The sequence below is a fragment of the Sorghum bicolor genome, chromosome 9 (assembly GCF_000003195.3).
Source record: "Sorghum bicolor cultivar BTx623 chromosome 9, Sorghum_bicolor_NCBIv3, whole genome shotgun sequence".
In the NCBI taxonomy this organism is placed as follows: Eukaryota; Viridiplantae; Streptophyta; class Magnoliopsida; order Poales; family Poaceae; genus Sorghum; species Sorghum bicolor.
This window is the reverse complement of record NC_012878.2, coordinates 5,258,555-5,281,936: the sequence shown is the minus strand read 5'-3', so window position 1 is coordinate 5,281,936 and position 23,382 is coordinate 5,258,555. Positions and strand designations below refer to the sequence as shown.

The 23,382-nt window shown below is 43.2% G+C and overlaps 3 protein-coding genes across 5 annotated transcripts; 2 read left to right on the top strand and 1 right to left on the bottom strand.

Annotated features, from left to right (window-relative positions):
- Positions 197–8,231, top strand: LOC8076016 (putative disease resistance RPP13-like protein 3). The gene is made up of 5 exons (XM_021447034.1): positions 197–1,293; positions 4,284–6,418; positions 6,945–7,205; positions 7,427–7,675; positions 7,939–8,231. Exons 1-5 carry the CDS (start codon positions 455–457, stop codon positions 7,983–7,985), a joined length of 3,531 nt encoding a protein of 1,176 aa, XP_021302709.1. The 5' UTR covers positions 197–454; the 3' UTR covers positions 7,986–8,231.
- Positions 9,974–11,908, bottom strand: LOC8071185. The gene is made up of 3 exons (XM_002439278.2): positions 11,543–11,908; positions 11,351–11,465; positions 9,974–11,266 (listed from the first exon to the last, which is right to left on the bottom strand). Exons 1-3 carry the CDS (start codon positions 11,906–11,908, stop codon positions 10,707–10,709), a joined length of 1,041 nt encoding a protein of 346 aa, XP_002439323.1. The 3' UTR covers positions 9,974–10,706.
- On the top strand, positions 15,783–19,450 carry LOC8076015 (F-box protein At4g27050). Of its 3 annotated transcripts, XM_021447256.1 has the most exons (4): positions 15,789–16,725; positions 16,820–16,957; positions 17,097–17,495; positions 18,390–19,450. In XM_021447256.1, the coding sequence occupies exons 1-3, from the start codon at positions 15,871–15,873 to the stop codon at positions 17,457–17,459; spliced, it is 1,356 nt and encodes a 451-aa protein (XP_021302931.1). In that variant the 5' UTR covers positions 15,789–15,870; the 3' UTR covers positions 17,460–17,495; positions 18,390–19,450. The 3 variants fall into 3 exon arrangements, with proteins under 3 accessions (XP_021302932.1, XP_021302931.1, XP_002440637.2); XM_021447257.1 differs by lacking the exon at positions 18,390–19,450 and having other exon boundaries at positions 15,783–16,725; positions 16,820–16,974; positions 17,097–17,234; XM_002440592.2 differs by lacking the exon at positions 18,390–19,450 and having other exon boundaries at positions 15,790–16,725; positions 17,097–17,632.

The window sequence follows — 23,382 nt, the reverse complement described above, 5'->3', positions numbered from 1 at the left end:
GCCTGCGCCATCCAGGGAGCTTTGAGAGTGTGGGCACTGCTTTATTCCGATTGTTAGAAAAGTGTCTGATTATAATGCTTTACCAGCACATTGGGCGACATCTGTTGGACAACTTTTGCATTTTGTGTATAACAAAAGCTCAAAATGCTTTTGTTGGAGGGAGATAAAGCTGTCTTCTTTGCTACTTAGTACTACTCTCCCCACCAAGCCACCCGTACCCTTTCTTCCCCTGAGAAACTGAGTGAGAGTTGAGACATCTCTCCCAAAACAATCTCCTAGCTAGCTAAACTTAATCTCTGTTTCCAAATCCATGGCGAGCTAGAGGTACACTGCCTATGGAGAGTCCTTTTTACACAGCTACTGCCTGCATCTCATTCTCATCCACGCAGCCACTCCAACTGAACCCAACAAAAAAGCTTTGCTTTGAGCTTGTTGTTCTAGTCTAGCAGCGGCCATGCCGGATTTTCTGGTGAGCGCAGCGACGGGGGCCTTGAGCCCCGTCCTGCATAAGCTTGCTGCTTTGCTCGGCGACGAGTACAAGCGTTTCAAAGGCGTGCGTGGTGAGGTCAAGTTCCTCATTCGGGAACTTGAAGCCATGCACGCATTCCTTCTGAAAAAGTCTGAAGAGGAGAATCCTGATGAGCAAGACAAGGTGTGGATGAAGGAGGTACGCGAGCTCTCCTACGACATCGACGACAGCCTCGATGACTTCAGAGTCCGTGCTGATGCTGATGATGACTCAGCCAAGGCCAAACCAGAAGGCTTCATCGACAAATGTAAGAAACTACTGCAATTGGACAAGACCAAGGCCCGGCGTCGGATTGCCAAGGAGATTGAGAAGCTGAAAGGCCAAGTCAAGGAGGTGGGTGAAAGGAGTGCGAGGTACAAGGTCTGCGGCACGGCCGTGAACACAAGCAGCAAAGTGACAGTTGATCCAAGAGCTCTTGCCATATTTGAGAATGCTTCGAGGCTTGTGGGCATCGATCAACCAAAACAAGAGGTGATTTCGTTTCTAGAGGAGGAGAATGGGTGTTTCTCATCACAACAACCGAAGGTAGTCTCTATTGTGGGAATTGGAGGAATCGGGAAGACAACCCTTGCGAACAGAGTATATGAAGAGCTGAAGAATCGATTCCAGTGCCGAGCTTTCTTGTCGGTGTCAAGGAATCCTGATATGGTTAAGATTTTGAGAACTATTCTCAGCAAGGTGACAGGTCGGTCTTATTATAAGACAGAAGTAGGGAGCATACAACAACTGATCATGGAAATCAAGGAATTCCTTCAAACAAAAAGGTACACACGGCTGTATACTTTCAGCATGCATGCTACATCCATTCAATTAAGTAACTGTCAGTGTCACGAAACCACCGGCTACTAACTTTACATGATTGCGTATTTCGACTTGGATGGTTAGTTAAGGTGGGCACCAGGGATTATACTGGTTCGGACCAAAAGTCCCTAGTTCAGTCACGGCGTTGTTGTGCTACCTGCTGTTTTGATTAGTTGCGTAAGGGTTACAAACGAGCAAGAGAGGAGAGAGCTCCCAAGTTTCTACGTGGTGTGTGTGGTCGGTGTCGTGTGCTGTTGAACTTGAGAAGTCCAGAGAGCTTGCCATAGAAAGGTCCCAAGACCTCCCTTTTATAGTTCAAGAGAGGAGCCTAAAGGAAGGAGGAGAAACGCAGGAGTGCAAGGGAAGGAGTTCCATGGGCGTCATCGCTCCTCCCCCGCATGTGGGTCCCATTGGCCCGATTGTCGAGGGAAGGGTGATTTGGTCCCCCATGTTGTCGTGCTATCGTCATGGTTGGTAGTGGTGGTGTGTTGTCACCCAGCCATGGCGTCCTGCATTGCGTGGTGTGGTTTGCAGTGCCCTCCATGATCCTTATGTCTAGGGCCGTACTAGGCCCGAGTAGCGCAACACTATCCCGTTCGACACAATTACATAGGAACGTTTTTAAAGACAATACCCCTAGTCATGGATAGCCTAGGGGTGTGATGACTTTCTCATCACAACAGGGGGGTGTGGTGTTACCCCCGCTCCAGCGGATGTTTCCTTTTTTGACCCCCGAATCCCCTCGAGTCGTCGGGTGAGTCGGAAGCCCCCCTCAAGGGATCAGGCGGTGGAGGGCCGGTGTTCTATCGAGCCAAGGGGTCCTAAGCCCATGTCCTAGCCATCGGGTCGAGGGAGGCGAAACTCGCCCTCCAATCGTTGAATGGGCCGGGATCATTGTCTGAGCCATCCAATTCGAACCGGGCCTCCTCCGCAAAGGCCCATGATCGGGTTGGTCATATTTTGTTGGCACTTAAGCAATCCCTGGATCAATATTAAAGCCCCCAAACTGGACATCCTAATATTGATACCAATAACCTATTTTAGTTTCCTTGTAATGAAGCTTTGTCTATTATAAGAACTTCCGTTGAAGGAAATGGACTTCTTTCTTTTTTTGTTGTTTTTATCTTGGTCTGATAGGCTTGAAAATGTGCATAGTACACATACAAAGTACAGTCACTTGATAAGGATAAAATCCCTTAAATTATCTCTAAGAGCATTTATAAGGAACATTTTGATTTATCACTTGTAATTAGTTAGAGTTTGATTAAGTATCACTCTCAATATATTGTGAAAAGTTAGAAAACGGATAACTAGTTTTTAATATTAATCTAGTGGTATAGTTTCCGCACCCCTAAGCTGCCTGTTTATAGGCTGCCTATTTGTTAGGTCAAATACTGGTGTGTACTACAATTTTGTGTGCCTAAGTATGTTCTAAAGATTCTTAAGTGAGTTGTCATTACAAATGTGTGTGTTCATATTGGTAGAACTTGTAATGAAGCCGCTCATGAGTTGGCTAGAATGGGTTATCTATGTTCTGAAGGTGAGGGGATCATTTCTGATTCTGTTCCTAATGACATAGCTGTAATTGTCGCTGACGATTTGTTAGCTAATGAGTAATGAGGATACCCAGGGTAAAAAAACAAGATAGGAACCCAGGATGCAAAAATTTGCCAACTCCTTGTTGTATGGTGATTTAAATTTTATTTAGGCTAGAACTTAAGAAATGTGTGATATTAAGACTTCTAGTTCTATTAGGACTTGAGTATGAAATTCTACTCGGAGTTGGACTCCTACTTACCTATATGAGGGCTTGGAGGGGACTATATAAAGAATGGGTAGAGACCATAAGCATCAACTTGTCATCTGATGCCCTTGTAAGAGCAATTAGGAGCGCTCAAGAGGATTAGGCTAGATATAACTATTGTACTAGGTTCTAGTCAAGTAGGGTTGTGAGAGACACATGTACTCTTTTGGAGTTATGCTTTGTTGCTTCACCTTTGCAAAATCCTAATATCTTGTCGTGGTTGCTTCAACATTGTCATTTAGAGTTTTCTACAAGATTCATCTATGTTGTTCTTGATATGGTGCAAGCTTATGTCATACTTGCATTATCCTTTCAAATATCTAAGGGCTACTGTTCTAGATTCCGGTCAAGAATAGCTCTGAGCTCTCCAAGAGTTTTTTTAACAACTCACTGCTTTGATTTTTAGCAAAAAAAAAAAGAAAAAAACCTCCAATAGTTTGGTAAAAGAGTTTCTTAAAAATAAAAAAATTACCAAATATCCTCTCTAACTCATAAGATTTTGCAGTCCAAAGGAACTTCTTATCCGCTCCCCATTCGATGTTTTTCTTGAGAGACAAGAGTAAATTGAATGCACGATTAAATTAAGAAAGTAAAGGGTTCGATGTGAGAAATGTAGGATACAAAGAAACTAGTAGAAAGAAGTTTGGTTGGTTAGAAATAGTTCAGGGTTCCCAATGCAAAATCATTCTAAAAGCTTATACAGGAACTATTGGAGAGGGAAATAAATTAAGGTGGCAACCTATTTTGTTACCTCGCTAAACTTATTGGTTTAGCAAGTTAATTATAGGAAACATCTGGAGTACTCTTAGAACATGTCTATACAAATTTGATGTAGGTTTTCGTTTCTTAGTATTGGACCTTTAATTGTACAAATCCTAGTCTAGATGTATCCTCTTAGTACATCAGGATCTTATGTTGTGTCTTTGTTCTAAATCCTAAATCATACCTGTCCTCCTAACACCCCTTTCTGAGTATGTGAAAATAAAATTGACATATCTTCAAATAATGCTTATTTACTATATTTTAAAGAAGAGAGTTTCATACATTATGATCGTCTATCATTTTATGGTATTGATTATCCATGAAATATTTATTTGAGCTAAAAATGTACTCTTCAATACTAAATAGCTTTATCAAATCATGTCGTAGGTACTTCATTGTGGTCGATGATGTATGGGACAAGGAAACATGGGATACAATTAAGTGTGCATTGTCAGACAACAGTTGTGGTAGTGTGATAATAACCACAACTCGAGTACATGACGTGGCCAAAGCATGTTGCTCACTATATTCAGGTGGATGGGTTTACAAACCCAAGCCTCTCCAAGAACATGACTCGAAAAAATTGTTCCATAACAGAATATTTGGCCCTGGCAATGAATGCCCAGAAAACCTAGAAGAAGTCTCTAGTAAAATCTTGAAGAAGTGTGGAGGTCTACCGCTGGCCATTATTGCAATATCTGGTTTGTTAGCTAACAAAGCACGGAATAGAGTTCACTCAGTCATAGAGTGGGATCAAGTTCAAACTTCTATTGGTCATGGACTTGAAAGAGATTCTACTGTGGAGGGGATGATGAGAATACTATCACTCAGTTACTTTGATCTTCCTCATCATTTAAAAGCTTGCCTATTATATCTTAGTACATTCCCTGAAGATTATACTATTGAGAAAAGACGTTTAGTACTGCTATGGGTTGCAGAGGGGTTCATTCCTGCTGAATCTAGATGCACCTTGTACGAGTCGGGTGAGAAGGCTTTTAATGAGCTCATCAACAGAAATTTAATCCTCCCAAAGAAAACATATGAGTGGACTAGAGAGGTAGACAGCTGTGTTCTCCATGATACAATTCTTGACTTTATCGTGTGCAAGTCCATTGAAGACAACTTTGTTACAGTACTACATAATATTCCAAGACTACCACCTCCATCAGGAATCAAGATTCGTCGACTGAGTCTGCAAGGTAAAACTGAAGGAGATGCGACGACCTTACACTTGAACCAGAATTATGCAAATGTCCGGACAATTATTAGTTTTGAATTCCCCTGTTCTTGGTTGGGTTTTAGATTCGTGCGTGTTCTGGACTTCACGGGCTGTTGGAGATTATTAGAAAACCATCATCTTGCAAACATTGGAGAATTGCTCCAGCTGAGGTATTTGAGCCTCAGTGGTACATCGATAACTGAGCTTCCAGAAGAGATCGGAGCGCTACAGTATTTGGAAACACTTAACTTGTGGGGCTGTGGCATAATCCAATTACCAACATCTATAGTTCGACTAAAAAGACTTGTCAACCTACTGATGGGTAGTCTGAAGCCAAACGGCTTTCCCAGTGGAATTAAAAACATGCAGGCATTGGAAATGTTATATACAGGATACCTTGACATGAATGCAGCTGCTATTTATTTTGAAGAAATTGGCGATTTAACCGAGATGAGGCATCTGGCTATTACTATGTTACTCATTTCCAATTCTGGTATTATTGACGAGGAAAACTACGTGGATCTTATAAAAAAGATGGCTTCTATTCGTCGGCTAAGTAAGCTTCATACTTTAGACGTATTTTTGGGGGACGTGGGTGTTATGCAAAATATGTTAGGTGGAGAAGCAGGGCATGCTGTCATCTTTGATGGAGTTGACGCCATCCTTGAGGTGCCGTGGTGCTCTCCTAGCCTAAGAAAGCTTGTTTTCATGGTGTTTCCCATGTCAAGGGTGCCAAGATGGATGAAGTCACTTGTCAACATAGAAGAATTAATGCTGAGAATAAAGAATTTGGGCGAGGAAAGTCATTGCATTCTTGGTGACCTACCAGCTCTTGTCCATCTAACACTGGAGATAATAAACAACGTTGAAGGTGTACACTGGACTGACAAACAACGACTTGTGGTCAGCAACAGGTATGGATACAGAAGCTTGAGGCATTTCAGAGTGGCAATAATAGGGTTACGGTTTGTCCGTCACAGTATCCCCATGCTGACGTTTGAAGCTGGATCCATGCCAGAGCTGGAAGTACTCCATATTGACTTTGATGCAGATATAACAATTTCTGTGAGTAATGGCCATCTTGATTTTGGTCTCAAGCATCTCTCCAAACTCACCGAGATCGAGTTTTATATATTCGGCACCAAACTTAATGGTTTGCGTGTACAAGATGCCATTAAGGAAGGACTTGACAACCACCCGAATCCACATCTCCATATTGGTTGTAACTGTATTCTAAACGAAGACGAGTCGGAACAAGAAGACGAGTCGGAACAAGAAGACAATGTCGTCGTCTGCACTCGAGGTATGGTTGATCATGATCAGAAACGGCGCCGATTGGAAGCTCGCCGGGAATTGGTTCAGGGTGCACCACTTATTATATGCATTTATGCTTACCAAACAATTAATTATTCCAGGGAACAATTTTTCCCTTGACGCTCGAGGTATTATATGCATATAATACCTCAAGCGTCAAGGGAACTTCAGGGTGCACCATTTATGCTTACCAAACAATTATTCCAGGGTGCGTTTTAGGGCAGTGATGATCTCAACCAAGAAACTACGTGATTTTTATGTTCATTAATTAAAGAGCCAACTAAGGAAAAAATATGATCACACTATAATTAAAGAAGAGAGATCAGGAAATGTAACCTCCTAAGTTTGCATTCAACCTATCCATATATGTCATTATGGAAGGTAATATAAAGTTTGGGTTCTTTATCCGAAACAAAACCAGTACTCCATGCATCCCAACTTCTCTCTTCTTTGTCATTGAGGTTTTTCATCTCCTTTACTGATACCACTCACCCTCGGTTTATGCAAATTTGCAGGTGGTGATGACAGGATGTGCTCCTCCACCACGGATGACAACAACGGACAGTGGTTGACTGCAGCACTGCCACTACCCACGGACCTCTCCTTCACCATCCACCATCAACCTTACCATCGACATGGCGCCTCTTTTGAGCTTGGCCATCGACATGGACAGCGACGGCACCGATCGAAAGCTCGCCAAGGCGCCGCCATAGTCCATGGACGAGAATTGGTTCAGGGTGCACCAGTTATTCCTGATCATGCCAAGGGAACACCAGGTACGCACAGTATATATATGTATTTTTTTCCTACCAAACAACTGGTCCAGGGTGCGTCCAATTTGATTATTCCTTCAGCTTTGTATGTTCTAAACTTGGCTGTGTGTGGTTGCGAGACCGGAAACAATTCCATTTTCTAAAAAACCCTTCATATGTTCTAGTGTCCATGTTCTAACAGAAACTTGACAATGCTGTTGGCTTACATTTTAACCATTTTTCAGGGGCTGCCCCAACAATCTCTGCTGTTCTGGGGCCTCGACTCATTGCTGCTCCTGCTGCTCAGAAACAGGAGGCATTCGTGCCGCCGTGCTTCACATTCAGTTCCAGATCACCTCCCAAGGCTGAACCTGAACAACATGACGATCTAGCAAATGCCTTCAGCAGCGCCTTCGACAGGCTTTCCTTGGGCAACGACCACCCTGTCCCTGGTCACAGTGCCACGGCTGTTGAAGCAGCCTCCTCGAACACTGGTAATGTTTTCCTCTCTTCTGCTTGCTCTGGGTCTCCTCTGTTTTGAAAGTAAATTATTTGGCAGTTCATTCTCCTTTTGTTTCTGAATGTTACTGGCCTCATTTCTTCCTTACGGTTTCTGACTTATGGGATGAGAACAGAAAAATATTGTGTCCATTTGAAACTTTCAGAGGACTTCCTCAAAAGTGGACTTCCATGGTACCTTTTCTGATAAGTAAGCTAGTCTTCTGGCAGAAACTCAAACAATGAGGCTTTTATGTAGGATCTTCATCATCCCAAGAAGGAGGAGGTCGTCAGGAACAACAGTGAAGTGATCAATAACCTCGTCGCTCTGCAGCTCCATCATCACCTCGATCATGCATGTACTTGCAGTGGTCAGCAGCGTCTGCCAAGTGCCAACCTCTGCTGCCACTTATTCACTTGCCTCTCTTCGTTTCGGCAGTAAACTTTGTTAATCCTTATGTTGAAATTTGGTCTAAATACTAGGAGTGGATCTGTATTGTTTGGATATATTCATTGATTTGTGAATGTTAGAGACTGACTTTATGTTCCTTATTAAATCTTTGGACGGATTATTAAAAAACCATCATCTTGCTAACATTGGGGAATTACTCCAGCTGAGGTATTTGAGCCTAAGTGGTACATCGATAACTGAGCTTCCAGAAGAGATCGGAGCGCTACAGTATTTGGAAACACTTAACTTGTGGGGCTGTGGCATAATCCAATTACCAATTACCAACATCTATAGTTGGACGAAAAAGACTTGTCAGCCTCCTGTTTCAGCTAAACTGCTTTCCCAGTGGAATTAAAAACATGCAGGCATTGGAGGAGTTCCTTCAGCTAAACTGTTCCCTTCAGCTTCGTATGTACGTACTAATGTCGCATGCTTACACGGTCCATGTTCTAACAAAAACATGACAATGCTGTTGGCTTAAACTTTAATCGTTTTGATGGTCTGGGGCCTCGACTCATTGCTGCTCCTCAGCAACATGTGGGGGCATTCGTGCCGCCGTGTTCCAGATCGCCTCCCAGCGCTGAACCTGAACAACAGGCAGTGGACTGTTACCAGCCGTCGCAACATGACGACCATGCAAATGCATTCAGCAGCGCCTTCAACGCCCTTTCCTTGCACGACGACCACGCTGGTCCTAGTGCCACGGCTGTTGAAGCAGCCTCCTTGAACACCGGTAATGTTTTCCTCTCTTCTGCTTGCTCTGGGTCTGGGTCTCCTCTGTTTTCAAAGTAAATTATTCGGCAGTTCATTCGGACACCGGTAATGTCTTACTTTGTTCTGCTTCCTCTGGGACTGGTGCGTCTCCTCTCTTTCAGAAAGTTAATTATTTGGGAGTGCATTCTCCTCTTGTTCTTTTTTTCTCAATCACGCAAAAGGCTTGCGCGTATTTTCATTAAGGAGAAAGAAGTTGAAGTACAAGTGGGCGGTTTGAAAACGAGCACGCCCTGTCCCCCCCCTACAAGGACTTAGGCTATTACTCGCTGGAGGAACCTCCCTAAGTGCTTAGTGCCGGCCACAATTCAAAGCTCTGCTTGATGCTTAATCAGTGCCTTGAGCGCGTCTAGCTGGGTCGTTGCTCCGCGGAAACACCTCGCGTTGCGTTCCTTCCAGAGCTCCCATGCTATTAGCGCAAACATGGTGTCCGCTCCCTTGGCGTAGGCCGTCGGCCATAGCACCCGCCAAGTTCCCCACCACTCTACCATGGTCCCATCCGGCTGTTGCTGTACCTGACCTCCCAGAGCCGCCGCTGCTTCGACCCAAAGCTGTCGTGCGAAGGGGCATTGGACAATGATGTGATCAATCGTTTCTGCCTGCTGGTTACACAGGAAGCAGGCGTCGTGAGCTTCTAGTCCGTGGCGATGGCGTCTATCCGCTGTCCAGTGGCGTCTGCGCAAGGTCAGCCAGAGGAATAGCTTGATGCGAAGCGGCGCCCACACTTCCCAGACTCGCACGCATCCCGGGATGGGGTGTGAGCCGATGTGCAGCGCCAGATATGCCGACCTGACGGAGAAGCTTGGCCACATTTCTTCCTTTCTGCTTTGGATTTATGGGATGTGCTTATTATGTACTAGTCCATCAACCTCATGCTCTCGTACAGGCTACTATATAAGGATACATGGGCATTTAGTTTTTATTTATTATATACTAGTCCATTAACCTATGCTCTCGCACGAGATAGTATCTTAGGATACATAAGCATTAGTTTTTGTTTAATACCTTTGACTCATAAAATAATTTATATGAAATTGTATATTTTTCTCTTTATTAATTTTCGACAATAGGCATAACAGATACTCCTACTAGCTAGGTAGTCTTTATCTAGTTATGATAAACTTATAAATTACTAATATAAATTGTACATGGCGCAGAAGCTCATCATCCACCCTCGGTGCCAACCAACCAAGGTGTACATGGCGCAGAACTTGACACCAAACTTCATGCGTGAAGACACACAAAGTGAGCAGGTGATAAGTGGTCTCGCACCCTTGGCAACGAATCGGTGATTAGGCACTTTTCTAGGTTATTACTGAGTAGTCCCAAAGCGCCTACAAAGACTTCAAGGACCTCCCAGATACAATGGAAGTCTTGTTGCTTTGGCAGTACGAATAGCACCAGGTCATCGACAAAGACTGATGATCTGAATTTGATTAGGTTGCCCAGTAGCGAAGAGAGCATTCCACGCCGATTCGCCTCGGAGTTCATAGCATTGAGTACCTTCATTACTATGATGAACAGTAGGGGGAGGTGAGGTCACCCTAGCGCAATCCGCGCGCATGGAAGATTCACCTTCCCTGCCGTCGCATAGAATGTTTTTCCTTTATCAACACCTTGGTGCTGGCAGAAGAGAGCAACAATGTGATCCAGTCCCACCAACGCAACGTGAAGCCAATGTGCTCTAGAAGTTCAAGCCAACGTGATCATTTAGCCCTTCTTAAAAAATATTTACTCAAAACTAATTTAGTGAACCTATCCCTAATCATTGGATCAAAGATGAAAACTAACAACATACCACACTGTCAGTCCCTGCTAGGCTTCTTGGCCCTGGCATTCTTCTTATCAATCAAAGACCGGATGTGATCGAGGTAGTCATCCCAGTCAATATCACTATACAGACACTGGCACTCTTCCTCGGTCCAATCTGCGGTATGGTTTGTGATAAAGACAGCCCCACCTTCTGCGGTTGCCTTGTCCACCATATTTGCAAACGCCTTGAACAATTCATAGCGCCGAGCCTTCTCCTCCTTGTTTTTGTATCTCTTGCCATACTCTTTGATCCACTCCTCGAACCGCGCCTTCATGGCCGCCTCATCCTTCATGGCTGCTTCATCCTTGATGGCCTCAATGTTTGTCGCCTCCTCCTTGACAGCCTTCTTGCAAGACCTTTCGTAACGAGCCTTCTTCTGCGCAGCAGCCATCTTCGTCATCTTAGCAAGGTACTCCTCCAAGGAGAAGTCGTCGTCGTCGTCATTGTCCTCTTTGGTTTCTGCCTCTTTTATGGCCCCTTGCTTCCTGGCTCCATCCCCAGCCAACTGCTTCTTTGCTTCCTGCCGAGTCACCTCCTTAGTCACCTCGCCGGCTACAGGTACACAAAAAATGATATGGGTATGAACAACGGGCAAAATTAAAGCAAAAGGCGAGGAATTTGAAGATTATTTCATACCTGACTCATCTGCACCTTTCCTGAAATACAGAATTCCAACCAATCCAGCTAAGGCAGCCGCGGCAACACCACCATAAGCGCCTGCGCCTGCGCCATCACCAAGAGCGAAATCCCTCTGCATCGCCACGAGAATTATGAGCCGCGAACGCAAATTGAAGAAAGAAAGAAAGAAAGAAAGGAAGCGCTTTTGACCTGGGTGAAATAAAACTCACGAGTGAGTGGAGAGAGCGTGGTGGCAGTGGCACGCCTGCCGCCGGCGCTAGTGCCTTGTTCGCCTGCGCACGGGGGATCAACAACCTTCGGGTGAGAAGGGAACCCAGAGACCGGAGGGACATCCTCTCGACCGCTCTGCTCTTCCTTCGCCGCTTCAATCTCCTCCTCGCTCGCCGCCGCCGCCGCTCTGCTCCCGTTCTGCCTCGATTGTTGGCTGCCCGTGGACACCGAACGGGACCCTTTTATTTCTGGCGTGCTCCAAGTCCAACTCGTACGAGAAGCAGGCCCAGATGGGCTCAAATTGAAGGCAGGCGGATCCTGCTTGGGCGTGACCGGGTCCAACATCACGTCTAGACTTGAGTTTTGGGCCTTGAAAAAAAAGGACTTGGAGTTTTTTGGGAATTTATTTTATATTTTAGGGTGTGTTTGGATTGAAGAAAAGAAATACCATAGGAAAATTGGAGGAATTAGAAACAAAGGAAAAAAAACTAGAACGAGCGTTTGGAATGCAGGAATCGCCCCAACCTGTTCCTCTGGAATACTGTAGTTGGTGAGCAATTTCACATGAAAGAAATAATCCAATCTGATCCATTGTTTTCTTTTTCCTTCGCTGAAGCCCGAGGTAACGCGTGTGAAGAGGAGGAGAAAAGAGCAGCCCTCCTGTGGCCCCTACACTTAGCGCTAAGAACTAAGGAACGAGGACTCTATCACAGAGTCGAAAGACAATTACTTACATATTATTTATGGTATTTTGCTAATGTGGCATCATATTTATTGAAGAAAGAGGTAGAAAAAATAAGACTCTAAGTCTCACTGTTCGAGGAAATAAATAACTTTAGACTCCATGATATAGTCTGCATTGTGAGTGCCTAAGGCCTTGTTTAGTTGGAGAAAATTTTTGGCTTTAGCTACTGTAGCATTCCAAATAGACCCTTAGCAAAAAAAATTACTTTTCCTAAAAAAACAGAATTTCTATATATCTTGTAGCAGTTTTTTATGTTTGTTTTCTTCCACTTTTGCATGGTGGAGATTGTTGTTAAGATTCGTGCGCAGCCATGTACCTAACGTTTTCCCTCTGCTCTCTGTAATGTTGTCTCCGTTTTTTTTTGTAAGAATTGTCCCGCTGCTTTTTTTAACTTGGCCTTGTTTAGCTAAAAAAATTTACAAAATAGATCCTGTAGTACTTTGGTTTGTATTTAACAAACATTGTTCAATCATAGATTAACTAGGGTCAAAAAATTCGTCTTGTAAATTAAAGGTAAACCATGTAATTATTTTTTTAATCTATATTTAGTGCTCTATACATATGTCGTAAAATTTAATGTGATAAAAAATCTAAAAAAAATTACAAAAATTTTTGGAAACTAAACAAGGCCACGCCGCCTCATTTCAGGTTTGGACTGGTCCGCGGCGGTGGCGGCGACTTTGTCCGCGGTGGTGGCGGCCACGTGCAGCCGACGCCGACTGTCACACCTGCCCGGTTCTCTCTGCTCCTCACGCCTCGACGCTGTGCTCTTGACCTCTCCTTCTCTTGCCGCAGTTGTTTGTACTCTCTCTGTAATGGTTGTGGGCTTGGTGGGCGTCAACTGCGCGACGAGCAGGCGGCGCTGCAAGCGCGGACGCGCGCGTCGTGGAGTAGCGGCGCGGCGGTGGGCGCGAGCAGCAAGGCGATGAGGTGTACCAAGGTTGTCTGCGCCTGTGTCCAGCGGCGCGCGGAGGCGACGTCGAGGGCCACGACGGCGACCGGGGCAAGGCACTGCCATGCGGTGTGCTCCGGCGACGGCTGACAGATTTAAAAATTTCTATCTTTTTAGGGAACGTATAAGAGAGATTTTTTTATAGAGTGAGGCCTTTTGTGTGATTTTTTTAAGTCTCATTAAATATTTAGACATATACATAGAGTATTAAATATATATTATTTACAGAATTAAAAATGGCAACATATCAAGTGCAAACCAAGCAAGCTGTGCAAACTTACAAACTCTCAATCGAGACAACTAGATCCCCATCCGATGGCTAGCAACAGAGTTGGGTATTTTTATAAAAAAAACACCCACCATCCATCATTGCTAATTACTTCTTTTGTAGTTGACCCCTCCCTAATCTCCCGTAGCTGATTATCACATCGCTTGGTTCCTCCCGTACAGAGGTCTCTTCGGTTTCCCTTTTACCGTGACTAGCCGCCGCCACCTATCCCCACACGCGCCATGGACTCCGACGCCCATCCCCATCAAGAAGGAGGCCACGAAGCCCGTCAGGATGGAGAGCCCTACGTCGACGCCGCTCGTCAATGCGCTGCACGCAGAAGAGGCTGCGTCGGGCCTTCAGGTTGTCAGCACCAAGGGGCGGGGCGCTTGGACCAAGCCGGGGCACAGTCGGGGCGAGGGCCGACGGTGACGGTGCCGAGACTTGGCAGGCGCTGGGGGCGCTGAGGGCGCCGGGAGCCGCCGGATCCGAGAGGGCGGGCGCTGTGGTCGCCGGGAAGCGCACTGGGACTCCAAGGACCGGCCTCCAGAAGTCATGGCCGTCCACGAGCACGAGCTCGAGCGTCGGCTGGATGGGAGGCTCAGCGGTCGGCTGGCTTGGCGGCCGCCCAGGGGTTGGGCGAACGTTGCGGGACTGGGCCGACGACGGAGGAGAAAAGAATGAGGAGATTGACTGGAGGGCACGAAGGGGTCTTTTTGCAAAACGGATAGAGGGGTGGCGGGCGGTTTTTAGTAAAATTGACCCACCTCTGTTGCTAGCCATCGGATGGGGATCTAGTGGTCTCGATTGAGAGTTTGCAAGTTTGCACATCTTGTTTAGTTTGCACAGGATATGTTGCCATTAAAAATACAGCTAAAAATATTTTACGAGATGAATCTTTTGAGTCTAAATAGTTCATGATTGGACACTAATTATCAAATACTAGTAAATATGCCCGTGCGTTGCAACGGGAGAAAAACATCAAATGGCCATAGAAAATGATGACATAATGTTACATATCTATTTATATTTATTCTTTTTATAAAATTTAAAGTCTATTATTTTATTGATAACCATGACATCTATAGTATTAGATAGTTAATATTTACAATAATATATATAGCTTGAAGACATATTTATTTAATAATAAAAATAGAAATTAGTCAAACCTTATCTTACTATAATATTATCTACAATAATATGTAGCTGGAAGACATATTTATTTAATAATAAAAATAGAAATTAGTCAAACCTTATCTTACTCTAATATTATCTTTTAATATAGCTTAGTATTATATTAAAGCATGAGAAGTTTGTTGCTAACTTTTTTTTTATTTAGATTAGATTTCTATGAAATATGATATATCACTTAAATGTATGTAGATTATGAATACATGCGCTTATGAAGTGTTCATATGACATAACAACACATCGTGCAAAGGTAGTGTAAGCATCCTCAAGCATAAATTTAGGTAAATTAGTAAATTAGTGAGATATGCAGAAATGGTGCTAAAACTTTTACCACAAATCAAGCATCACATTAAATAGACTACCCTAAAATTTTCAAAATAATTAGAGCAAGATAACTATAATTTCAATTTTACACTAAAAAACATAGGCAATCATCTTCAACAAAAAATATATTAAAATTTTTGATATTTTTTGTTTACAACATTGATCTACATATGTGGAGCTGAACAAAATTTGTTTTGTAATTTTTAGATTTTTCTATGAATTACTACGCATTTATCAATTTCAGCCGATCAATTTTACACTAAAAAGCATAGGCAAGCATCTCCAGAAAAAAAGATAAAATAAAAATTGTGATATTTTTTGTTTACTGCATGGATCTACATATGTAGAGTTGAACAAATGCTGTTTTGTAACTTTTAAAATTTTCTATGAATTACTAAGTATTTATCAATTTTCAGCCGAATGAAATAATAAAAAAAGTAAATTAATAGGATAAATATTTTGTATTTAGGCCCTATATAGTTTCTTTAATCTCAATGTGCTGTAATATATAAAGGAGATTTTATATTGGGAACTCTAAAAAAACTCAGGCGGGCCGAGTCGGCACCGAGGCAGAAAAAATTTTGGGGCAGACTGAATTTTCACAATTTAGTAGTAGAGAGAAAATGAAAATATTACAGTACTGTTAAATTTTAACACTTGCAATCAAACACACATGTAATGAGATAGCAGGCTGAAAATTAAGGAAGATTAGCCCAAAAGCCCAAATAAAAACCATGCTTAATTAGAAGCCAGGCCTCCGTCACAAGTCACAGCTAACCTCGACGTCCCGATCGGCCACCGCGCCTGCGCCGCGGCGCCGCCATCGCATGGAGATGGAGTTGCTCACCACAGCGAAGAATAGGAGGCTGGAACTGGAAGAGCGCCTCGCCGTCGCCGACCGGATCAGCAGCCTCCCCGACGGCGTTCTCGGCGACATCGTCTCTCTTCTCCCCACCAAAGAAGGCGCCCGCACGAAGGTGCTCTCCTCCCGCTGGCGCCGCCTATGGCGCTCCGCTCCTCTCAACCTCGAGGGCTACGTCCATGGCGTCCCTGAAGGCAGGGAGATCTCCCGCATCCTCTCCTCGCACCCAGGCCCCGCCCGCCGCTTCTCTGTCTCTTATTACGGCGACTACCACTCTTTCTTCGCCGCGGATCTGGGCGGCTGGCTTCAGTCCTCCGCCCTCCACAAGCTGCAGGAGCTCCAGCTCCACCAAGTGATTCGAGTTCCAGAATCAGCACTACACCGCTTCTCGTCCACCCTTCGTGTCGCCACCTTCAGCAGCTGCATTTTCAAGGACGGCAAAAATGGCAGTGCTGCGCTTCAGTTTCCGCTTCTCACGCAGCTGAGCCTTGTGAATGTCGTCATCTCGGAGAGCTACCTCCATGCCTTGCTCGCCGCCTGCCCTGCCCTGCAGAGCTTGTTCATACGTTGTGACCAGGAATTGTGCCCAGTGCAGATCGTGTCACCTAGCATCATAAGCATCGGTGTGCATTCTGGCTGGAGAAACTTTAAGAAGGTACAACAGCTCGTCATCAAGGATGCTCCATGTCTAGAAAGATTGTTACTTCTCGGAGGAACTAAGATCGCCGTGTCGGTAATCTCTGCGCCAAGATTGCATATTTTGGGGAAACTCCGTAATACTAATTTCCCCAGGTTTCACTTTGGCACTTCAACAGTTCAGGTATGGGCATCATGCATTCTCACCTCATCCATTTGCCTACTACATGCAAGATACTTGTGTTAATGCTAAACATGCTTTAAATTAAACTGATCAGGGACCAAATATTATTGCTACCATGACGGCGGTGGTGAGCAGTGTGAAGGTTCTAGCATTATCTAATGTGAAACTCTGTCTGAATGCGGTTATTAACTTAATGAAGTGCTTTCCTCACTTGGACAAGTTGTACATCCAGGTGACATTTGTACCAGAGTGTGTGCAAGCAGTGCATTCTTCTGCATTAATTTACTCCTATAACATCGATGATTGGTTGCTCTAAATATAACGGTTCGCATTGACGCTATACTTATATATGTTCAGTTTTGTTTTTTCAGATAACAAGTCATGAGGAGGAAACTTGGTTTAGATACCAGGAAAACATTATCGCCCTAGACATCCGTCTAAGGAAAATTGTGCTAGCAAACTATCGAGGCTACAAGTCACAGGTTATGTTGGCCAAGTTCTTTATATCAAGAGCAAGAGTGCTGGAGTTAATGAGGTTTGAGTCAGTATTTCCAAGCGTTAGATACAAATGGATTGAAAGGCAACGTAGTCTGCTGGAGGTCGAAAAGAGGGCTTCGATGGGTGCACAATTCGATTTTGTATCCAGAAACATCTTTATTGGGTCATGCAGCCGAGATGCGGAAGTAGTACATGATTTGTCAATAACGGACCCCTTCCAAAGGATTCATCGTTAAGTCTGATGGCACAAATGAAAAATATTTTATTTTTAGGTAGGAATATATATTTAGCAAGATTTAATTTAGTCAGTTTGACATTTGATATCTCATTTCCTAGAACACTGTAATTTGCCAACTGATTTGATGCTATATTTTGCTTAATAAATAGATAAGACCTCTTGAGATATCCATTGTTATTTTCCATCATGTTGTCATTATAATGATTGCAATTTGCATATATCCCCATCTAATCACAAATACAGTCAAACCCATTCAATTTTCTCCCGGTCCAAAAAGAGATTGTCGTTACTCGTTACCTACTGTTTGCTTATTTTGATTAGTAGCCACGCATGTCTACATCTTGTTGGCCCTTGGCTGCTATGGATGGAAATAAACATAAGTTCATTGGGAGTGAAAAATTGATTCCACAACCAGGTACACTTAACTTTTAATGTTGTTCTTTTTGCAGCACTTGTAGCAGCCTCTATAATTAGAAACCAAGAGCTGGTGCTGTAAGTGCTTGACAAACATGGGAAGAATTCTCTCTGCCCCTGATAAAATCTGAAATCCTTCAATCACATTAAGATGCCCATGCATGTCATTGACATATTGATGGCATTTAAGGAATTGCAAAAGTTTTTAATAGCACAAAAGAAATTGACCCACAAACTTGAGGTGCTCCTAGGAAGGCTTCTCATTTAGGTTTAGATTGGCTTGGCGGAATGGAAAATAGAATTAAATTTTGGCAGGAAAGCTACTATTTAACATCAATGAAATTAGTGCTAGACTTCATTTCTTGAGCTTAGGTGTTCTGTGTTTCGCTTGATTGTTAATCTCCTAATGTTCATAAATCCCATCATTGGTGACAAGCTTTATCAGTCTTGGGCTTGTCTGTAAGAAGGTACAACCTTAATGTCATCTATTGCTGAACTTCGATTTGCAATGCAGCGAAGAATGGATGTCTTTTTATTATAAGAAGCAAATAAGTATTTGAATTCAAGACACTAGAAAAGAAACCGCTGAGTTGTTTCTACCTAAGTTTACTCATGGATCAACATCCTTTTGGCTTCAAATTTGGTGCATATATGCTGACCATCCATTCAGGTACACCTTATGCATGGCAAACTGGCAGTTGCCCATTTTTAGTTCTGGTTTTCACCAATGTTCATAAATCAGAGCTTGCTGTTGGGGAATCTACTTTGAGGTTGTAAATACTTTAACTACGTGGTCTTGCTTGCATTTGGCGTCGACCCAGTTGTACATTTGCTGTTGGATCTCAGTCAGCTGGCCATTTCCCTACGTTGAATTTGAATCCAATGAAAATATGAAGAGCTAGTTTGTTATATATATATGTCCTGTTTGGAATGTATCATGTGTCGAAGAGCAGGGAGTTTCAGGATATATCACTCAGCCTGACAGCCTAGAAGTAAAAGAGCATTGGAGGTTGCTGATAGCAAGGAGCGCAAGGGACGAATAGAACCTGGGGAGGAAGAAGAACAGTGGGGAGGAAGAAGAACAGTGGGGAGGAATCTCAGATGAGTGCTTGTTAGAGTTTAGAGTTTCACAAATTTCTTAACGATCCCTTCTCTCTCGCTCACACACGACACTCTTGGCTGAGCACCGCCAGGTTGGGTTTCCTGAACCTCTTGGGCCGCACTTCGACAGGCTGGGTCTGGGAGTCTTGCTCACTTGAGTCTACAGCGGATCCTCCTGCTGATGTGGAAGCTGACGAGTGACCTAGGCTGCTGACAGTTGCAGCCTTTGAGGATAAATCAACGTCGACGAGCAACATCAGGCAGTGGAAATCGACTAGCAGAAAATCGCTGCCGTGGAAAACATCGTCATTACAACTGAAGTCTGAAGACATTGTTCTGTAGGATCAGCACATGCTTTCTCCAGGAGATGCCGTAGAAGTGTGTTATGGCTCACGTAATGGCGGCTGGGATGAGATGGACCATTTGAAACATTTTTGGTTGGCTTCCCATTTGTTCTAAGTATCTGAGAATTTTGTCTGTCCTGACCCGCCCATTTGTTAATGTTGGTGTAAATAATGAATTGTAAAAGGTCTTATATGTAAAAGTAAGAGAAAGAAATAGAGAGCCCCTCTGTTCTGAGACAGAGCTTTCCCCAAATTACAACATGATATACAGAGCTAGCGTTAGGTTTACCAGTGGAGACGGCGTTATGCGGAGCTGAGCGGCCCTATGTGGCTGCGCGTGGAGGCGAGCTGCGCTCACGTGCGGACGTGCGAGGAGGCGGCCCACGTGGCTACGCGTGGAGGAGCGAGCTTTGGCTATTGTCTAGCACCGTAGTTTCGGGATACCCAGCTGAGATACATTGATTCGCGAATCGCCATTGTTATCAGCGGTCTGACTTGGCTATTGTCTAGCACCGTAGTAAGAATGTGGAAGTGTGGAAGTTGGTAAAATGGGTTCTGCTTGCTCAACTCTTGCTTGAAAGTAGAACAGGTGCTTACCTAGAATGGTTAGCTAATGAAGTAAAACTTATAGCTAAATAAAATAAAATCTAAGGATGAACTCTTAGTAATGCTTTCTGCAAAATAAATAGCACACCAGCCATAAAGCCTTTCATAATCCTGAGAGTCGCGGATATATCGCTTTGGGTAAGTCTTGCAAGTACATTGTGTACTTAGGGTTTATTTTATCCTGTTGGAGGTGCAGCTTGAGGAGTGGTCTCTGTGTCAAGGGTTCCGCTGGTGGGCACAACTGGATGTCCTTGTATCGTCGTCGTAGATTTATTTCCGCTATTTTATTTATGCACTCTGAACTATGGTATTGTAATAAATAAATTTTGAGACTTGTAGTATGAAATGGATAAGCTCTACTCATTATTGGATTCTGGAGGTAAATGTGGATTGTTTCGAGTTCTCTCGCTGGGTGTGCTCGACAAAACTGACTGGAATAGCTATTTTTTGGGATACTTAGGCCTTTGTTTAGATACACCCTAAAACCCAAAACTTTACAAGATTTCTCGTCATATCGAATCTTGCGGCACATGTATGAAGTATTAAATATAAATAAAAAGAATAACTAATTGCACAGTTTACTTGTAAATCACAAGACGAATCTTTTAAACCTAGTTACTCCATAATTAGACAATGTTTGTCAAATAAAAACGAAAATGCTACCGTGTCAAAATCCAAAAACTTTTTACATCTAAACAAGGCCTTAGTGCCTAATGAAAGACAAGTGCTCCAAAAGTGTGTTATTTCGGACGGTTCTGTCATATCAATGGAGCATCCATGGCACTTGGTAGGCATGTAAGAACTTAGACAATTTTCGCTTAGCTTCCTCCCCACTGACAGCGGCGGCCTCCCATCATTGGCTTCCTCCCCTGCAGCGTGTCTTCCTCCTCAAGCCCCGCCATTCTCTACCTCGATTTTGAAGGAACCAGATGTAAATATAAACTTTCATCTAGTGCTAGTTGCAAAGGTATAGAAGCACAGGAATAGTATAGTAAATAGTGCTATGTAGTTTAAGAAAAGCCTACGAGTCCTAGTGCAAAATGTTCTACTCGAAATAATCGGGACAGTCAAATAGCCAGCTTTACATTCTACATGTCGTGGCTCATCAGATAAATCCTGCTCAGCTGCTCAGTTTATAAGCCAGGCTTAGGTAAGCTATAAACCAAACAGGGCTTTTATGAGACGAGATGAGTACACGAACCAGGTATATGTAGGAAAATAAGGTTCCAAGTACACATTTGTAATGCATTTCTTATGGAGTGGAATGTTCATGTTCCGGCCCAAAGAAAACGTGTCCTAGTTTACTTTCAAATTTTTTTGCAAAATATGAATAGTGACACTTTCGTTTGTATTTGATAAATATTGTTCAATCATGAATTAAGTAGGGTCAAAAGATTCGTCTCGTCAATTTCGACCAAACTGTACAATTAGTTTTTATTTTCGTCTATATTTAATACTTCATGCATGCGTCTAAAGATTCGATGTGACGGAGAATCTGAAAAATTTTGTAAAATTTTTTGCAACTATAAACAAGGCCCTAGCATGTCAGCGACGTGGGCCCGTGGTGCAGTGCAAAACGTGCTCACGCGCGCGCTCGGAAGGAACACGCGGCGATCGAGCGAGCGAGCAATGCAAGCCCACGGGCTCCGTGCTCACGCGCGCCCGGCTTCTGCTTGTCCCATGTGGGTCCGGCGTAGTTGCAACCTGATACGGTCCTAAAAAAGCGCGGTTAGCATATGGAAGCAAGTTCTGTGGCTTATTATGTCCGTTTGGCACGCCTCCACTTCATAAGTGAAGCTGCTTTTTAGGGCTTCAGCTCCATGAACAACTCTATCGGTAGAGCTGGAGCCATTTTGATAAACCGTTTGGCAAAACAACTCTTTCTTTAAAATGTGCTCTCACAGAACGCCACGTAGGATGAGGTGAAGCCGGAAGAAGCCACTATTTTTGACTCCTTCACACCCCAAAATTCTGTGAGAGCATGTTTTTAGAGGCTTTATTGGTGGAGCCATTCTATTTTACCCCGTTTGGCACAAAACGGCTCCAAACAGCTTCTGAAGCCGCTGGAGAAGCCGTGCCAAACGGGGCCTATATGTGGCAAAGCTAAAGCGAGTCTCAATGCATGTTTCATGAGAGTGTCATGCATAGGGCTGAAAGTAGTATGGATAATTCTCCGAACCGATCCGATCCGAATCCGAATTTTGAGGATATGGAGAAGAACTTTTAACATGCGTGCGAATACGGATAATCCGAATTCGATTGTATGCGGATACGGGGTAGGATATGGAATAGTTAAAATTCGGCGGATATGGATTATCCGCAAATTTTTTGCGGATTATCCGATGTTCAAAATAGGATATCCGAAGGTTTCTCTTCCAAGACTAAAGAATTTAGGATTTTAAAAAGTTTGTTAGCTGAGGACTTTTATTTTATGATGTGGTTGTTTAATGTTCTAATTTTAAAATTAAGAAATTTGCTAAATGCTATTATTTATTGGCTAATAACTTATTATTTTTTAGTGGAGATATCATGTAAAGTGTTAATTATTAGTGTGAGAGCAGCAACATGGAATAAAATGCAAGATTATTATCTATTGCCTATTCTTATTCTGTACTAAATAAATTCTTGATAAGCATATAATTCTCTATGTATGCACATGTTACTCGACTATTAAAATCCGTCTCCGATCCATTTCCGCTCCATATCCGTACTAGTTCCGACTACCAAAAAAACCGTATCCACATCCGCATCTGTATATTATCCGCTCCGCACCGAATCCGACAAAGAAAAGCGGATTAGGATATGGAAAAGGCATTACCCGCACCGATCTAATCCGTTTTCATCCCTAGTCATGCACATTAAATAGAGTGCCACATAAGCAAAACTGCTGATTTGTCAGAGTCATTAAATGAAGAAGTTTCATCAGATGAGAGAGGAGTTTCATCCCCATGAAACTCTTGTGGCTCGGTTACCTAGTTTATAATCTTGGTAACTGTGTCATTAAACTATGCATTGAGACTGGACTATATGCAAACCACATCTCCGTTTTTTTCTGTTGTTTTTTGGTACCCATTGGCTATCATTATCTTCAAGTTTTGTATAAGGGGTCAAGGGGATCCCTAGTATTTTCTTTTTTTTTAAGTAAATCACTTGGATAATTTGACGCACTCGTAACAAATATTTTGATCAAAAAGAAGTTTCCTGAATCCCCCCTGAAGTTCTTTATCTTGAAATATCCTTTATGCATGCAGAAAGCTTCAGTGCCGGCTGGCGTCGAATGTAGGCCCTGTTTGTTTGAACGGGGGTTGTTTAGTTTCAATTTTTTTTCAAAATGGCACTGTAGTACTTTCGTCTGTATTTGATAAATATTGTTCAATCGTGAACTAATTAGGCTAAAAAATTTGTCTCGCAAATTCCAGATAAAGTGTGCAATTAGTTAATTTTCTTATCTATATT

What these genes read in the sequence shown, in the direction of transcription:
- LOC8076015 (XM_021447256.1), top strand. Translation starts at nt 15,871, where the DNA reads ATGGAGATGGAGTTGCTCACCACAGCGAAGAATAGGAGGCTGGAACTG. An exon ending in TTGGCACTTCAACAGTTCAG is followed by an intron (nt 16,726 to 16,819) that starts GTATGGGCATCA and finishes TAAACTGATCAG; the next exon opens with GGACCAAATATTATTGCTAC. An exon ending in TGGACAAGTTGTACATCCAG is followed by an intron (nt 16,958 to 17,096) that starts GTGACATTTGTA and finishes TTGTTTTTTCAG; the next exon opens with ATAACAAGTCATGAGGAGGA.
- LOC8071185 (XM_002439278.2), bottom strand. Translation starts at nt 11,908, where the DNA reads ATGTTGGACCCGGTCACGCCCAAGCAGGATCCGCCTGCCTTCAATTTG. An exon ending in GTGAGTTTTATTTCACCCAG is followed by an intron (nt 11,466 to 11,542) that starts GTCAAAAGCGCT and finishes GTGGCGATGCAG; the next exon opens with AGGGATTTCGCTCTTGGTGA. An exon ending in GAAAGGTGCAGATGAGTCAG is followed by an intron (nt 11,267 to 11,350) that starts GTATGAAATAAT and finishes GTGTACCTGTAG; the next exon opens with CCGGCGAGGTGACTAAGGAG.
- LOC8076016 (XM_021447034.1), top strand. Translation starts at nt 455, where the DNA reads ATGCCGGATTTTCTGGTGAGCGCAGCGACGGGGGCCTTGAGCCCCGTC. An exon ending in GAATTCCTTCAAACAAAAAG is followed by an intron (nt 1,294 to 4,283) that starts GTACACACGGCT and finishes ATCATGTCGTAG; the next exon opens with GTACTTCATTGTGGTCGATG. An exon ending in TCATGCCAAGGGAACACCAG is followed by an intron (nt 7,206 to 7,426) that starts GTACGCACAGTA and finishes ACCATTTTTCAG; the next exon opens with GGGCTGCCCCAACAATCTCT.